The following is a 17,676-nucleotide window of genomic DNA, read 5'->3' as shown; positions in this document are numbered from 1 at the left end:
CACAAGGGCTCATCTCGTGGAATTAATTTCATTGTTCTATTAGGTAGATACATTTCCGGATAAGATCTATCTTCAGAAGGGAAAGCATTGTCAGCGCAGCCAGCTGGAAATACATTACTGAGCCCGATTTCAAAGCGCCTAATCCTCTCTATACATCTCAGAACCTCTCTGATTAGACTCGCTTCCAGCTCCTTTTTTAATCATGATGCACTTCAAGAGTGTGGTTACCATCCAAGGCGCTGGAAGCAATTACTGCAATTAAAAAAAATATATATAAAAATGACAATAAAAAAAAATAAAAAAAAAATCAGCTTTCGCACAAATCAACATTTGCAGAGATTGCATTAATTGAAATCACCGAAACTGAGTGTTTTAGCGGACCTTATTGCAGATAAAAGTATAACATGGTTTCAAAAAGTATTGTTTAACAATGTCAAGCAAGTGGGATGCGTTCAAGATGCTGGCGGGACGGGATCCGGGAAGTCGATATACCGACGTCCAGCATACCACCAACACCGCAATGCCAAAGATATAAGGATACCAACGCCCAGCATAATGCCAACACCGCAATGCCAAAGATATGAATGCTGACGGTCAGCATAATGCCAACACCGCAATGCCAAAGATATAAGGATCCCGACCGTCCAGCATACCACCACAAAGATATAAGGATACCAACGCCCAATACAATGCCAACACTGTAATGCCAAAGATATAAGGATACCGACACCCAGCATAATGCCAAAGATATAAGGATCCCGACGCCAAGTATAATGCCAACACCGTAATGCCAAAGATATAAGGATACCGACACCCAGCATAATGCCAACACCGCAATGCCAAAGATATAAGGATACCGACGCCCAGTATAATGCCAACACCGTAATGCCAAAGATATAAGGATACCGACACCCAGCATAATGCCAACACCGTAATGCCAAAGATATAAGGATACCGACGCCCAGTATAATGCCAACACCATAATGCCAAAGATATAAGGATACCGACACCCAGCATAATGCCAACACCGTAATGCCAAAGATATAAAGATACCGACGCCCAGTATAATGCCAAAGATATAAGGATACCGACGCCCAGCATAATGCCAACACCGCAATGCCAGATATACGGATACCGACGTATAGTATAATGCCAACACCATAATGCCAAATATATAAGGATACCGACGTCCAGCACCCCGACCGCGTGGCATCCCAAACGTAAGGCTGCGGGTAAGTATTAACTTAGCTCCGGGATGGGGGGGGGGTTAGGTTTAGGAACCTCCCTGGTTGGGTTGGGGTTAGGCAACCCCCGGGAAGGGTTAGGCTGCGGGAAAGGGGGGGGGGGTTAGGGTTATGCACCACCAAAGGAGGGTTAGGAGGGGAGAGGGGAGGGTTAGGGTACTTCCTACACTCTGTCGGGATTCTGCACGATCAAGATGCCGGCACTGGTATTTCAACTGCCGGCATCTAACACACCGGCATTTCATACCCAACACCAAGCAAATATTTATGTTGGCCAATAGGTGGCTCTGGAATCTAGTAATCTATAGGTAATATAGTGATATGGGATTTTAAGATTCAAAGAAACCATAGTTTTAACAAGGCGAATCCGCCATATACAGCAGACAAATGTAGTCCAACTGGAGATCAATTCACTAGGACGATGCGGCGGCCGTCCAATGACAAACGTCAGGTTACTTCCACGATACAATGAAAATATTTAAAGGCCATCAGCACCCGAGTTCCCTTATCAGCGTAATGGTCGGAGGGACAGTTCTGACATTTATATCGATGGAATAATTAGGTTTAAAGGTTTCTTGAAGGTGGAGAAACCTCCTTCGTCATAAACATTATGCCGCAAATAATAAAATGATTTACAGATAGGGTTAATCATTTTGATGACGGCGCACGCCGCCTTATGTTTACAATAAATAAAACAAATTTAAAATTAAACTCAATTTAAACTCTAATTTCTGCTGTTACATCATCAAGCAAAGCTGAGCGCTGTTCTCATTACCATAATTGCAGCTTTTTGTGCATAAACATAACGCGTGCAGCTGCTGCATAACCTCACGGGAAAATGAATCGCCTGCAAAAGGGCTTATTGTACAACAAAATTGTTCTGCAAGTTGCTTCAGCCACCTGAATAGACAGCACTTGCAGTGGGCTGCTGAGCTGTACTGTAGTGAGGAGAATGGAAGTGGGTGAGTGACCCTAAAAACTCTCAGACAGGGCGCTAACACTCAGGCGTTGGAAAAACAATGATACTTAGAAGCCTAGACAATACCTTGTCCTTTATTCTCACTAATAACAGTCCAGTAATGTCCATTAACGTGACTCAAAGCTTCAATGCAGAACGGTGCACCGTGTACTTAATGAGAGTTACCATAAAGCTCTATTATATTTTACCAATCATTAACAACTGAACGCTGCAACCATCGTAATACCCACCCAGCTGTGCCAATATCGGGCAAAGGCCCTCATTCAGACCCGCTCGCAAACGGGTCGAATGGTGAGGGCCTGCGCACGCACAGCGCTCGCAGTGCGCAAGCCCCGGAGCAAGTGACAAATTCTCTTGCTCCGGGGCTCGCTACAAACGGGGCGGCTGTCGATGTTGATCGACAGCTCGTCCCGTTTTGTAGGCAGGGGGGGGGGGGGTGGGTGGCCGGACAAATGGAGGCGTTCCGGTGCTCTGTTAGAGCAGGAAGCTACCTGGGGCTTGCAGTAGACGAGATCCTACTGCAAGTCTCGTCGCAAGTCACCTGCTCACTTGCTAAAGCTGTGGGTGGTAAATCACAGCTTAGCGAGCGGAGAGGAGGCTGGCTTTAAAAAAAAATATAGGGGCCACCCTCATTCAGAGTGAGCGCTCGCTTTTTGCGAGCGGCTCTGAATGACGGCCAAAGTCCCATGGTGGGAAAGTTGCACAACTGGTGTGAGCCCCTCACACCAATTGTGCAACTTTCCCACCATGGGACTTTGGCCGTCATTCAGAGCCGCTCGCAAAAAGCGGAACAAGTGTCTGGAGGTGGTGGGCAACTGGGACTCAAGCATGGATATCCTTAAAACCTGAACGGTAATGGCAGAGTTTGGGAACCTCTGGGCTAAGGGGTAGTCAAGCACTTTGCGCGCGAGCGCTTGGCCACACCCCCATCGTTGCACAGCTATGGCACCTGTCCAGATTGCAATGTTGCAAGCATTCAATAATGTATGTTAAATGCTGGTAATTACAACAGTGTGTAAAAGATACAGTATCACTACTGAGCCATATAGAAGAACAATACTAGCGAAGGGTTCTCCGCTGCGATCGATACTTACCAGCCTGAGCGCAGGTTGGACTATGGAGAAAAGTTGATCAGACAGTCGTCTAACTTCATCGAGTTGCTGCTGTAATCTGGGTCCCCGAGACAAGTGAGAAATATGTATTAACACAGCTGGTAACGCGCAGCAAGCATCCAACGCTGTATAATTCCAGCCAGACGCGCCGGGGCAAGTGATAATTACGTGTAAGCTAATAACATTTAGGAAAAGAATAAGATTATCTCTACAAGTGGCAATTAATTTTTCAGATGAGTGGGGGAGTGAGGACGTGCTGGCAGACAAGAAGTGCTGGATGTGCACAGTTTGGGCGACACGCCGGGTGTCCTTCCTGACGGGTTACTAGTGATCGCTTGCGTCAGGTGGCATAAATAACCTTTGTGCATGTAAGAGCGCTGTACGCACCTTTTGGGGGCGAACAGTACTTTATGTGTAACAATAAAAAAGATAAAAAACAGTCGTGTCCCGGTATTGCTTGAAAACATTTCTTGAAAAAGAAATATAATCCATTGTAACGTTATCCAGAATTACGGATTTTACGTGTTTTCATACTGCGCATTCTACAGAGGCGAGCGTGCAGAGCTGGGCGCAGCAAATCTCCATTTGCAAGCGAAGGGGCGTAACTGGGCAGCAACGGTGCGTTTGGAAATTGGCGATCACAGAATGTTATTAGATTACACAAACACTGATGTGGTCCCCGGCATGCATTAGTACATACATACAATTTAAGTGAGCAATTACATGATGGAATTGCTCACCTCTGTGCAGTATCTCTTTCTGAGAGGAGGTCGAACAAGTCCAGGTAACGGGAACAGTTGGTTACACTAGTAACAGGCCAGAAAGTAGGAGCAGGTTATATAATGGGCTGAGTTTGGTACACAGGCATCAGGCCAGAAAGGGTTAAGCAGGTGCAGGTTATGTAACGGGCTGAAGGCCTGATTCAGACCAGTTCGCTAGATGCGTTCGCACGCAGCTGTCAGCTGGCAAAGTATGCAAATCCCCCAATCGCGTGGCAAGACATTAGCACGCCCACTATGTCTTGGCGTGCGATCGTGGTATGTATTTAGACGCCCACCAGCCTGACACAAGACGCCCACTTTCCCTTAGTAACATACGTCATCTCCAGGAAGTGTATTAAACAATCGGTAACATCGGACCCATACAGCTTGTGGCTGACCATACCCTACCGCAAGTACTGTGAGTGCTTCAGTGTGTTAATCAGCCATGTGATGTGTACGCTGACGATGCATCTTAATTATGCACGCCCCTGAAACTTTGTTCAGACGCACAGACACGCCTGCGTTCGCACCACCACACCCCCGTTTCTATCAACCAACCCCTGTCACCACCCACAAACGTCTCATCCGGTCACTCATTCTAGCGAGGAGTCTATGTACAGGGTGCGAACGCTTCCCGATCGCATGGACTAGTTCGCGTACGTGCACTGCGTCTTGTACGCATGCGCACATTGCAAACATCGGCAGGCTACGTGCGAACACAGCCTAGCGAGCGGGTCTGAATCAGGCCCTGAGTTCGGTACACAGATGTTTGATCACAAAGGGTTAAGCAGTTTGCAGGCTCAGGTAAGAGGGAAGTTGGGTGCACAGGTGTCTGTCCAGATATCAGGGCACAGGTGAGAGAGGTTGGAGGATCAGGCTGAGGGTAACCAGAGCGTGGTGCGGATTGTCTGGCAAGAGACCTTTATCACCAAACAAAGAATCCTTGGTTTGACCATCTTTATATAGCGTTGGGGACGGGACTCAACCCCCTGCCCCACTGTTTCCTTGTCTTCCTGCAGTGTCGGCTAACGGCGGCAAAAGCAACTGATGCCCAACGCCGAGAGAAGAGGCTCCGAATCTGAAAAGGTGTAACCGCCACCGGGACGAAGTGGCTGTTACCAGCACAAACGTGGCAGCATGTGACATTGGCAATGCTTAGCGAGGACTTGACGACGGATTTGCCGGCTATACAGAGCTGTGCGCACGTATTCATGCTTGTATTTAGAATAATTCATTACATCAAGCAATGCGTACCGATAACGATGGCGGGCATCAAACCCAGTGTACGGATAGGCGCAATCCGCAGCAGAGATGCGCTCATCTGCGCATACAGGTGAATATCGGCTTTTAGTAAATCTATTTCAACATCTATGAGACTAGATTTCCTATTGCTATACTAAAACTGTCCTATTACTACGCTGTTTATATTACTATACTTCTGAGTGTTGCTACAATCGGTTTCATTTTTTTATTTTATTTCCGAAGGGTTCGAATTTTGTTCTACATAACTCGCAGCTATCAAGTGTAACAGGATTAAAAACTTACAATGACAGTAGGAGAGGTGTCACACATTCACGGAGCAGGTATCCGTGGGTGTCCGGACAGACGACTGACGATGTAAAAGGTCGACAGTCAATAGGCCGACACCAGATGGTCAAAAAGGTCAATTACCAATAAAATCTGTGCATATGGGCAAATGGACAAGACAAATAAGTGCTGCAAGAAAACACTGAAAGGAACTCCACCAAGGTTCCTAGATAATAGTAAGACAATATAGAAAGTCAGTGCAAACATACGTGCAACAACTTGTCACCATCTCTTGATTAGAGCACGTAAAAAATGTAAAATGCAATAAGGCAATAATCACCTTTAGTCTCTCAAAACAAATGTCCCAATGTGAATATCAGAAGACTAGAAGAGCCATGACTGCAAGTCCTCCCATTCAGACCACACAGGGTGATGACGTTACAATGTCACAACCTCATTTTCATTTCATAATAATCAGAAGTAATTAAATGACACATATGACAAGAAAACAGAAAAGGAGGTCAGTAGGGCAGACACCTTTAACAAGGATAAAAGGTTTTAATAGGTCTGTCTTGTCCGCTCTCTGAATCTCCCCGTTCACTTCCTTTTCCTGCCTCTTCCTTTTTACCCATGAACACCTCTCCCTCTCTCTCTCCCCTCCGTCTCTCTCTCTCTCTCTCCTCCGTCTCTCTCTCCCCCCTCCGTCTCTCTCTCTCTCTCTCTACTCCATCTCTCTGTCTCCCCTCCGTCTCTCTGTCTCCCCTCCGTCTCTCTGTCTCCCCTCCGTCTCTCCCTCCCCTCCGTCTCCCCTCTCTCTCTCCCTCCCCTCCGTCTCCCCTCGCTCTCTCCCTCCCCTCCGTCTCCCCTCGCTCTCTCCCTCCCCTCCGTCTCCCCTCGCTCTCTCCCTCCCCTCCGTCTCCGCTCGCTCTCTCCCTCCCCCTCCCCTCGCTCTCTCCCTCCCCTCCGTCTCGCTCTCTCCCTCCCCTCCGTCTCGCTCTCTCCCTCCCCTCCGTCTCGCTCTCTCCCTCCCCTCCGTCTCGCTCTCTCCCTCCCCTCCGTCTCGCTCTCTCCCTCCCCTCCGTCTCGCTCTCTCCCTCCCCTCCGTCTCGCTCTCTCCCTCCCCTCCGTCTCGCTCTCTCCCTCTCCCCTCCGTCTCGCTCTTTCCCTCTCCCCTCCGTCTCTCACTGCCCCTGAAGCCTCTCGTACCCTCTTTCTCCTCTTAAAGTGCACTCTTTTGTTCTAATTAAGTACAAGCAGCGTGATCATCAATCCGACCCATATATCGTTGTAAACTATATATCGGTTTGTCAATATCATCATTATATCGATGTCTGGGCCCCCAGGTGAGCGTCCTTACATCAACCCTGAGGCACCGTCAGCACACAGGTACTCCACTAAGTGCATGAGGACTTGTGTCTGACCTGTTGAGCGGGACTTGCGGAGCAGCTGAAGGTGGGATCGGGGAAAGTTATAAGGGGAAGTGGGATTGGTGTCTGCTTTGAAGGGGGGGTGATAATCAGAATTGGATGTGTTATCATACAGCTGTGAGGGGAGGTCACTGAAGGCTGTATCCTGTCAGGCAGCCAGTGAGAGCTGTGAGGGGAGGGAAGGGCTGTGTAACGGTCAGGCAGCCAGTGAGAGCTATGAGGGAAGGTGGCTTGGCCTAGACAGACATTAGACCCGTTATATAATAGATAGACTGAATGACAAGCTCTGAAATGGATTCTCCAACTAAAGCTTGATGTGAAACAAAATGGTTAAGACACAGCTGACCTAAACAATCCCTTGTCTCTATGAATTAAAATGCAGGAACTCATAACGTTAGGAGTTGATACAAGGTTTGCAGTAGCTTCCGCTCTCTGTGATGCAGATACTTACTGTATTTATTTCACCAATTTCTTCTTGTGTACCCCTGAGTAACACCAGGAAAAAAAAAAAAAAAACCCTGAACCTATATGTCACAATCACCAAAAACATAAAGCTACATTAACCGTAATTAAAAGCAACCAAAACTAAACGACAGCCTACAAAATTCATCCAAAGAGCAATACGCATGGTACATGAAAACCCCGGGAATAGCAGCACTTGGCTGACACCAGATTAGAGGTTTATAGGAGGTTATACAACAAATGGTTTCTATGCAAACAACTGAGAATGTTTCCAACTCCTTGGAAGCGACACAAGAAATACATAACTAGACTAAATAACATTTATCAGAACTAGTGCACATATAATTGTGCAAGCGATAAAACAGATAATCACATTCTTATAGTGGGTCCCTATGTGCGCACCGACTCTTTGCATAGTCACCTCTCAAAAACGTTCCCGATAAAGCGCTGGCTTTTAGAGGTTCATACTGTACTTTAATACACTCAAGTCTATGCAAAACCGCAGCCTTAAGAAAGGATTGATCATGCAGTAATTCAGTTTGTCACCGCCCGGGCCTGTTTGTCTTCATAATAAATCCAAGGCCGAGCGGCGTGATTGAGGGACCCAATCAGTGCCAGGCCCGGAGACTAGACTCTGCATGCTAATATCCTGCGGGGCCTGGAGGATGATGCTATTACCAAGGCTGTATATAATGAAGCATTTATACAGCAAGGTGCTCGTCCCCATCATCACTTAATACTTTATACAATATTTATGTCTTTTGGAGCAGGGAAGAAATACATTGGCCGCGAACCAGACGAAAAGGAAGACGGGTATTTGTCACTGAAAATTTAATATTGAATAGCTTAAGTTGAAATAGTGTATGTGACCAATATAGTTTATTCTCCTTTAAACGGACCGTAAAATCTTTGTGTTCCTACAGGACAGGAAAAGAATGATAAAAGTCGATGATGTTATGCAGCCAAACAATTGGGATAAATTAGTGCCATCATTGGGAGAGCAAAGGACAGACGCCTCTAACGAGGAGCAAAAATTATTAACATCATTTATTTGAGATTTTTAAGCAGCTAATTGTCCCCCTACAGCACAGAGTAGTGATGCCACACCGATGTAGGAAGATTGTTTATGTAAGATAAATAAAGTTAGCAAAATTCAAATTTGGAATAGTCACTATACAGGTGTCAGTGTTACCACCTGGTGGCTAAAATAAGTTACTGCACCCAAAGAAAACAAGGATAAAAACTGTGCAATCTTTCCAAGTCAAAAGAAAAAAAAAAATATACAGTATATATTGTTTACTCAATCACCTTGCAAAAAAGATTGCAATTTGCTCAAAAAGATACTCACTGTAATACTCATGCAGATGGCAAATAGCAGGGGTTCGGAATATGGGGGCTGTATTACACAAAAAAAAAAAAAAAAAAAAAAAAAAAAAAAAAATTGAGGGCCTGTCCACAGTCTTCCCTACCCACGGGCCGCAGAGTCCCACGAGTGAGAAAAGTTGCGGTGACCGATCACCGCCGGGTGTATATTTACCGTGAGGAGAGAGCTTGACAAAAGCCCAGCACCTCCATAATTGCTTGGCACACCCCCAAGCGTTACAAATTGGAGGGTGTCCCATGGACACACCCCTTCCCAGCTGGCCCTCCCAGTGCCCTCCCTTAACTGCAGATTAGTGGGAACAATAAACAGTACTAACCCATTTTATCTGTCATTATACATATGTCAGAAAGCGTACACCAGCCTCCAAACTCAAGGGATATTATTCCTTAATACGAATTTCCTTACACCATAGTGCTACAGTGCAGAAAAGTCAAGAGCATCTCATAATTTAAAATAAAGCAAGAACCTCTGTAGATGAATACAGGGCCTGACTGTGCATGAACTGGCTCTGTAGACTATGATCGGGACCACCCCACATCCCAGCCCAATAGGAGCCATATGCGCTGTTCCAGCAGTATACTCCCCCCCCACACACACACACACACCCCACTGCCCCGTACATGCAGTAGACCCTTGTGTTTGTGACTCTGGATGCAGCCAGTTAGGAACCAGTGACATCATCGGGGCTCTGTTACTAATATTCATCATATCTGACTAATATTCATGCGGTCCTGCTTTTTAGTAAATAGGCTGCATTCTCCTGAATATTGCTTTAGCCCACAAAGTCACCACTGTGCGCACGTGACAGTACTGACTTAAATCTACAACACTCAAGGAAAATATTTAAATATCTTTTTTTTCTTTTCTTCAGACCTCTGGATTAATGAACGCTGTGAATCTGGCAGTAGAAGAATTGCGTGCAGACGGAGAGCAGCCTGGTGAATAAATATACTGCACGTCGGCCTCGCCTTACACTCACCAACTGTTCTGCTCTCCTGCGCTCCTGGTTGGTGTAGTTCTTCTCACGCAGGATAGCCGAGCTGTACTTGCCCTGCGCTGCCTCCCGCTCTCTCCAGGCGATCCGGGCCAGTTCTTCCTGGATAATGGCCTGCTCTCTCTCATACCTGCAGAAATGCCAAACGCAGAACAAAGTCATTCCCAGCAGCATAGAGACTTCATGAGGAAGCCTCAGAAACACATGACGTGTGATGACCGTGTGTGCTTCAATAAGTGCACTGGCGTATCAGTATTCATAATAAAACTTGAGAATCGCCAAGTCTTAACTCTGCACAGTTACTGCATTAACGTACAGCCAGCATCATAAAACATTTAGCCAGGCTTCACTATCACCAGAAGCCCTATTCTTATTTATTGGTGTTGCTGAGAAGTGTTACTCCCACCACTCACCCACACTAGAGCTCCTGTACTCAATATTACTACTATTCAACATAGCGGATACTTTATAATGTAAGTAGCACTGAGGTTACATACCCCTGATGAAGTCACATTAATGCAACGAAACGCATCCGTATGCTCAATGTCCCTACTCTCACTAAGGACTACTATACCATTTGCCTACCGAAGGAATCAATTTCACAGTGGTGTTTAGGAGACTACATAGAGATATGATTTTATTACTAATTAAAAAGACTCCAGGGAACATCACAGGAGCAGGTAATATTCTTCACTAAATTATATTGGTGCTTTAATCGACAACAAACGGATAAAAACTCGTGGTTCTATCAGTACATCATTCTTCATAGAATGTCCCCTATTATTCCCAGTGAATGGATACAAAACAGGGGATCATTGAGACCGTCAGCACGTTACCATCTACAGAGAATTGGATTCAATGCTTCTAAAGGGCACCCGATGGAGCAATTTAATGGTTGCTCCGATCGGGCGCGAATGACGTGGGTCCACAGATTTCTGCTTGCACCCTCCTGAGGTGGTGAGCAGAAATTGGCGAAAAGCCCTCGTTGTGGGCATCCAAACTGATGTTTGGGCGTGCTAACCGGGACTTTAAGACAGGTGCTTTATGCGGCTAAACCAGGTCTATTTTGGCGCAACATGCGGGAAATGGCATGGGCACCCAAAAACAAATTACTATCGCTCCCTGATATACTGTCACTTCAGATGGGGAGATCGGGTGTGATAAAACAATTTAAGCGTCCCCTTCGTGTTATAGTTACTGTACTCTATTAATACTATCTTATAATACGACATATTATTGCTCTTATATATAGTACAATAAATATTTGTGGGGGAGGGTTTTATGTAAACACACATTCCACATATTGCTTCATTTATTACATCTATATAGCCTAGGTGAGGCGCGCTGCATTTTTCTCGGCACGGTGTTTCTGAGAGGTCGCTACTATCTCTCGTGTCAGCTGCTGCCCTGAGTTGTTTTTTTTTTACTACAGTGTGCTTTTCAGCGCCATAAGTGCAGCTTGTGTTGGTGGTTTCTCGCCATGTGCAATGAGGAATCTCTTCTGGGAGAAGAGACGTTTTCTTGTTGTGCAAAAAGGTTTATGAGAGTCAAGGGCCCTCACTCAGAGGCGGTCGCAAGAAGCGAGCGCTCGCTCTGAATGAGGGCGGCCGCTTGCTTTTTCTAGTGCGGCCTCCTGGTCGCTAGCTAAGCTGTGGGTTACAACCCACAGCTTTAGCGACCGACCAGGTTGATGGTCAAGACCATCGCGACCATCGGGGCTTGTGACGAGACCCTAAGGATGGGTCTCGGCAACCTCAAGCCCCAGGGAGCTTCCTGCTCTGATCGAGCAGGGAGCTCCCCACTGACATCACTGCTGATGTCAGTGCGGCCGCCCACAAAACGGTAGGCGTTCCTTAATGAACGACTCCGTTTGTGAAACCACCCCCCCCCTGCCACGCCTACAAAACGGGGCGAGCTGTCGATCAACATCGACAGTTGGACCTTTTGTAGTGAGCTCCGGAGCGAGAGAGTTTCTCTCTCGCTCCGGGGCTTGCGCACGCGCAGTGTGGCCACTGCGCGTGCGCAGGACCAAAACAACGACCCAGTTGCAAGTGCGCAGCGCTTGCGACCGGGTCTGAATGAGGTCCAAGATCTTTACAATAAAACTGTGACAGGTGCAGGTTACAAATAAGTTCAGTGTAAATATATTCTGGCAAGCTGCCAACCAACATTTAGGGAAGGACGACCACCCTAAAGTCCACCAATCAGTAAGGAGGGAGGGCTGTCCTATCCCTTTGAAGCATTTATGTAATAAACCAGAATTTATTCCAGAGGTACCCAAACGCGGTCCTCGAGGCTCTCCAACAGTTCAGGTTTAAAGATATACATGATGGAGCATAGGCGTTTAAATCAAATTGATTGAGGTACTAATTAAGTCACATGTGCTCCACCATGGATATCTGTAAAACCTGAACTGTTGGGGAGCCTTGAGGACCGCGTTTGGGAACCCCTGATTTATTTCTATATGAAGTTTACAGAATTCTTATTACATCTAGGTCTAAGCACACAAAAGAGGTTGGTCCTCTAGTCCTGTTCTGATAGGCCAAACAATGGTACTTACCTCCTGTACAGGTCTTCTTCTGCATACGTGGGCTGCTGTTTGCTGCTTCCTGCAGTAGGATTCGGAATACCTGCAAATAAGGTAATCCATTACTTCTACATAGACTACCAGGGCTTCCTAAACTCAAGGCACTCTAATGCTGGCCATACACCAGCGCAATGTCGGGCCGGTTGCCCGATTTTGGACGCGTCGTACGATGAATTGTGTCAAAATCGTGTCGTTTTTAGGTAGGATACAATGCGATGCGCGCTGCCGCCGCTGTTCTGCCGTATCGTATGATCAGATGTTCAGCCCATACTATCTATCGTAATCGTATGCAGAACGGGTGTGAAAAAAGCACCAAATTGTGCGGCCGGGACAGCCAGGGAGCTGCCGGGGAGTTTAAGGGAAAACGTACGATGAATCGAATCGTACTGCATCGTACTAGTGTATGGCCAGAATAACAGTTCAGGTTTTAAGAATATACACGCTTGTCCACAGACGGTATAATCAAACAGATTGTGGTACTAATTAAGGGCCTGAGAGAGAGATTTACACTAATGCAATATCGCAGCTGCATTCTCTTACGGATCGCAGTTGCTAAAATATGCTAATGCATTCCAAAGCTTAGCCGAGCATAAGGGCGCCCGCCGCTGCCTTCTCATATCCGTCAGATGATGTGCAACAGTGTAAACATCGGTAACATCAACGCAGAACAGGCGGACACGCAGCATGTAACATTGGCGCACTGTGCACGCACAGCAATTAAATTGCGATCTGCAATCTCGGAATCAGCCCTAAATCACTTGTTCTTAAGAATGGATATCCTTAAAACCTGCACTGTAAGGGCGCCTTGTGGACAGAGTTTGGAAACCAACGGGCTAAACAAAAACAAACAATATATTTGGCACACATGTACCTTGACTTTTGGCCTTCTCTTCTGGTGCAGTGGGCGCAGTCTCGCCCCTGGGGAAAGACTGTGGGTACGGCGGAGATTCTGACTTGGGCGACGCGCTCTGCTCCCTCATTTGTGCCGAAGCTTGTTTCATCCGGCTGACGACATCGTCCGAAAGCTGCAGGCGAGACAAATGGAGATCTAAATCTTTCACGGGCATACGCCGTCTTTAGACGTGAAGAATAGCGTAATGCAGGAAAAACGCAGAGAAAATAGAGATAAAGTACAATGTAAAACGCTGGAATTAGAGAGTGAAGAAAATAAATAATTAAAAGATTGCTGCGGGTCAATGCTTTAGGTAACGCTGTATATTTCAGCTAAGTATAGGTTTGTGGAGTCTGGCATCTTGAAATTGCGTACTGTATTAATTTACGGCCATTCCTAAGGATGGAAATAGTATTCTGTCACATAAGCATACGGGAAGGGAGAGTTAATTTATGGATGCGGCCTGAGCACTATAGCGGAAAGACTAGCGTTACAGCGAGCGAGGGCGGTCTCTGATCAAGCTCTGACGCTAACTTACAGCTGCCCAGCCCTGCAGAGCTTCTAAGGTCGCTGTAAACGGTAAATAAAAACTTTTCGCCAGTTTCATTAAATCCTCTCTCGTTATTACAGGGACAAAATTTGTACTTGTGATGTGCAAAGCAAAAGGCATAGAATGAAACTAGGAAACTGGGAAACCAGCCAAAGCGTAATATAGTGCCCGTCCTATATCTGCCTTACTGCTGAATCTGGTCATCGCCCAGGCAGGGGAAATGTTTGGGAAAAAACTAAAATTAAATTAAACCAGCTTAGTGGGTTATCAAACTCTGAAATAATATCCATACATTTATGACCGACTTTCCAGTAATGTAGTTATCTTTCAAATTCTATCTATAGAAAAGTAAAACAATCTCATTTATAAAAGTGCGGTCTGGGGGGAAAACTTGCAGGGGGGGGGGGGGGGAATCAGCACAATGGAAAGCTACAGTATGAACGCCAGAGAAACTAACTAGCGAAAGCAACATTCCACAGGAAATAAGCTGTTTAATTGAAACAATGCTCTCTCCATTAAAAGCAATTGTTAACACCTGGTCAAAGGCTGGGTACACATTAAGGCCCCCATACATCAGCAATCTGAAAACCACAATTGAACAATTTGAAGATTTATTGCCCGATCTTAGGATTTCCCAATCGAGCAATCTTCGCCCATACACTACAGATCTTTTTCAGTGATTTGCAGATCGATTGCAGAAAACACAGATCGGACAATCTTGAAAGGCTCCATCATTTTACTGGTAACGGTCTGCAAATCTGCTGATCATGGCCATACACTAGCAATCTACAGCCCCAATCCATCTGTGAAATCCAACATGTTGGACAATCTGATTTAACAATTCCAATCACTTTTTGGTTGGAATCTGCGATCTGTGAAGCCCCATACATTTCAGATTTTTATACACAATCGATTGCAAATTGCACGATTGCTGCAATCCATCTCTGATGTATGGGGGCCTTAAGACGACTGGCAATCTTGCCAATGGCCGGGGCGATTTACCTTCACCCCGGACCATGCAAGATTGCCGGTACACATTACCCGACGTAATGGACGATGGAACGATACCGCATTTCGTCCTTCATTACACTGCACAGCCCTACATACGATATTGTGCGATGGCCAATCACGCAATATTGTATGTGACCTGCAGGAGTGCACAATTGCGGGTACACATTAGATTATGTACTTGATATATCGTTTTGAGGCAGATTGAGAGCGATGTATCGGACGATATATTGTCTCATGTGTACCCAGCCTTAGGAGGTGTCAGTTTTTAGCCTAATTGCGAGCAGGTGATGATGTCTTTTGCTTCTGTGTCAATTGGAGGTCGCCCATCTGCGACGTTGTGCAAAGGCCACTGCAAAGCCCATACCTGGTTTGCGTCCATGTGTACGAAAGTGCAAGGACTGAGACGCCGTCCGTAGACACTGTAATAATGATCGGCGCACCTTTAGACACCACCATTGGTCGCACTCTATGACTGGTGCAGTAGCCAAAATAAAATCGCTGAACTCGGCATCGTGTACAGTTCTGAAACAGGCCCAATATGTCTTCTGCGTTTAAGTCAATGTACTTTCCCAGGGAATACGAAAAGGGTTTATAGAATGTTAAGTGGCTGCACTTCCCTAAAGCGCAAATCATTCCCTAAATAGAGATTAAAAAGATAAATCTGGAAAAAAAAATTTTTTACAAAAATCAAAAACACCATTTACCTTTGGTGGGGCTCTCAAGACCCACTGGGGTAGATGTATGATAGCGGCACCTAACGTGCGCTTATACCGCTTCTGGGCTTCATACATCTCTCCCACTATTTCATCAAAGCTTTCCAGCTCTCATCTTAACTCCCTGCTACATGCTCCTTCCCCCTGCCTACCCCACCTGTGTCACACCTGTTTGTCTGTCCCTCCCCTTTAGAATGTAAGCTCTTCTGAGCAGGGCCCTCTACCCTGTTGAGCTTCTCCTAACTCTACTTTCATCTACTTCTTACTCCCCACTAGGGCACCTAACACTTGGTTGCTTCGCTCTGTTGCTTATCTGGGTGTTATGGTCGCGAATGTAGCAATATATATTATCCATGTCCTGTATTGTATTGTACTGTAAGTCAACCTATTTGCCTATGTACTTTGTAAGGAGCTGCGGAACACTTGAGGCGCCATATAAATAAATGATAATAAGAATAATATACTGATACATTTTACAGAAAAAGAAACATTCTTCTTTTTGATGTAATACAGTATTATGACCACTAGATGGTGAGTGAACAAAAGTCTCAATCTTTACTACATAATGGGGTAGATGTATCATAGCGGCACTTAACGTGCCGCTATAACGCTTCCCGCTTCGCCTCTTTACCGAGGCGAAGCAGGAAGCAATACCGATGAGATGTATAAACATCTCACCGGCCGGAGAGGGGGAGCGTTAACTCCCCCCTCCGGCGCTACCCGCTGGAGACAGCAGCGCATCAGCCTAGTGCTGATGCGCTGTCTCTCTCTCCCGGCCGGCTCCACTGAGCATGCGCGGGATCTCGCAAGTATCGCGAGATCCCCGCGTGGAGCCCTGGAGCCGGCAGCCGCCGCAGCAGGGACAGCGCTGTCCCTGCTGTGCGGATAGGCTAACGCCAGGCTGTAGCTGTCGATAACGACAGCTACAGCCGGCTGAACGGTCATGCGTTATGACCGTTCGTACATGGCCCTGCCGTCGGCGCTGCTATCTTATAGATAGCAGCGCCGATAATGACGGGCGCACAGCGCCCCTGTCATTTACCGCCCAGACCCCCGATCATACATCGGGGAGAAGCGGTATAGGCGCACATAACGGACGCTGATACAGTTTCTGGGCTTCATACATCTCCCCCAATGTGTGTTAGGAGCACAATTGTGTAATCAATGTATTTACTATTAAGTCGATCATGGAATAACTCATTTCACAGACTTGACAACCTGTTATGTACTAAGGGCCTGATTCAGAGGCCAAACAGCGAGCGTTCGCTCTGAATCAGGGCTTTTTTTTGTTTGTTTGTTTGTGTGTTTCGGCCACCCACAGCTAGTGCGAGCGGCCTGGCGATGGTCGCGACCGTCGGGCTTGCGTCGAGACCCTGCGGGAGGGTCTCGGCTCCCGCAAACCCGAGTGGACTTCCTGCTCTAATAGAGCATGAAGTCCACTACTGACATCACGAGTGATGTCGGTAAGGCCTCCCACAAACGGCAGGCGTTCCTAAGGGAACGTCTGCGTTTGTGCAGCCACCCCCCCTCCCCGCCTACAAAACGGGGCGAGCTGTCAATCAACATCGACAGCCGCCCCGTCTTGCAGTGAGCCCTGGAGCTGCCGTCGCTCGCGCACGCTGGAGGTGGCGTATGCGCATTGGGGGAACATCGACCCGCTTGCGAGCTCTGTGCGCTCGCGAGCTGGTCTGAATCAGGCCCTAAGTCCATTGCAGTGCCTGATATTTATTTATTATTCATATTTAATTATCTCCTGGAGTAGATAAAAGGTGTATTTAACTGAACTGAAAATCACCTGGCTATAAGTATACGCATTGAGCGAGGGGTTCTAGACTGTCGGTAACCATTGCTGCTAATCTACATTAGAGATGCTCGAAGTCACTTAAAAGTGGTTCCGAAAACCAGTTTGCCAAAGTTCAAAAATGTGCATTTTAAATCCCCAAACTATAGATTACACTTACATTTCAGCAGGTGAGACGACATTCAATTTCATGGCGACATTCTATAGTATTTTTAACTGTATGCCACCCGAA

General features: G+C 46.5%; 1 protein-coding gene across 2 annotated transcripts in view; it reads right to left on the bottom strand.

Moving 5' to 3' along the window:
• Positions 1–17,676, bottom strand: part of CHCHD6 (coiled-coil-helix-coiled-coil-helix domain containing 6) — a 300,917-nt gene that overhangs the window by 280,569 nt on the left and 2,672 nt on the right. For both annotated transcript variants that reach the window (XM_088479857.1, XM_088479858.1), the window contains exons 2-4: positions 13,349–13,502; positions 12,451–12,520; positions 9,876–10,020 (exon numbers count right to left, since the gene is read on the bottom strand). In XM_088479857.1, coding sequence (XP_088335983.1) covers positions 9,876–10,020; positions 12,451–12,520; positions 13,349–13,502 — 369 coding nt within the window. The remainder of the gene's footprint in view (positions 1–9,875; positions 10,021–12,450; positions 12,521–13,348; positions 13,503–17,676) is intronic.

The sequence above is a fragment of the Taudactylus pleione genome, unplaced genomic scaffold (assembly GCF_031769625.1).
Source record: "Taudactylus pleione unplaced genomic scaffold, aTauple2 ptg000247l, whole genome shotgun sequence".
Taxonomy (NCBI): domain Eukaryota; kingdom Metazoa; phylum Chordata; class Amphibia; order Anura; family Myobatrachidae; genus Taudactylus; species Taudactylus pleione.
Note: the sequence above shows the minus strand (reverse complement) of the source record. Positions and strands in the feature narration are given on the sequence as shown.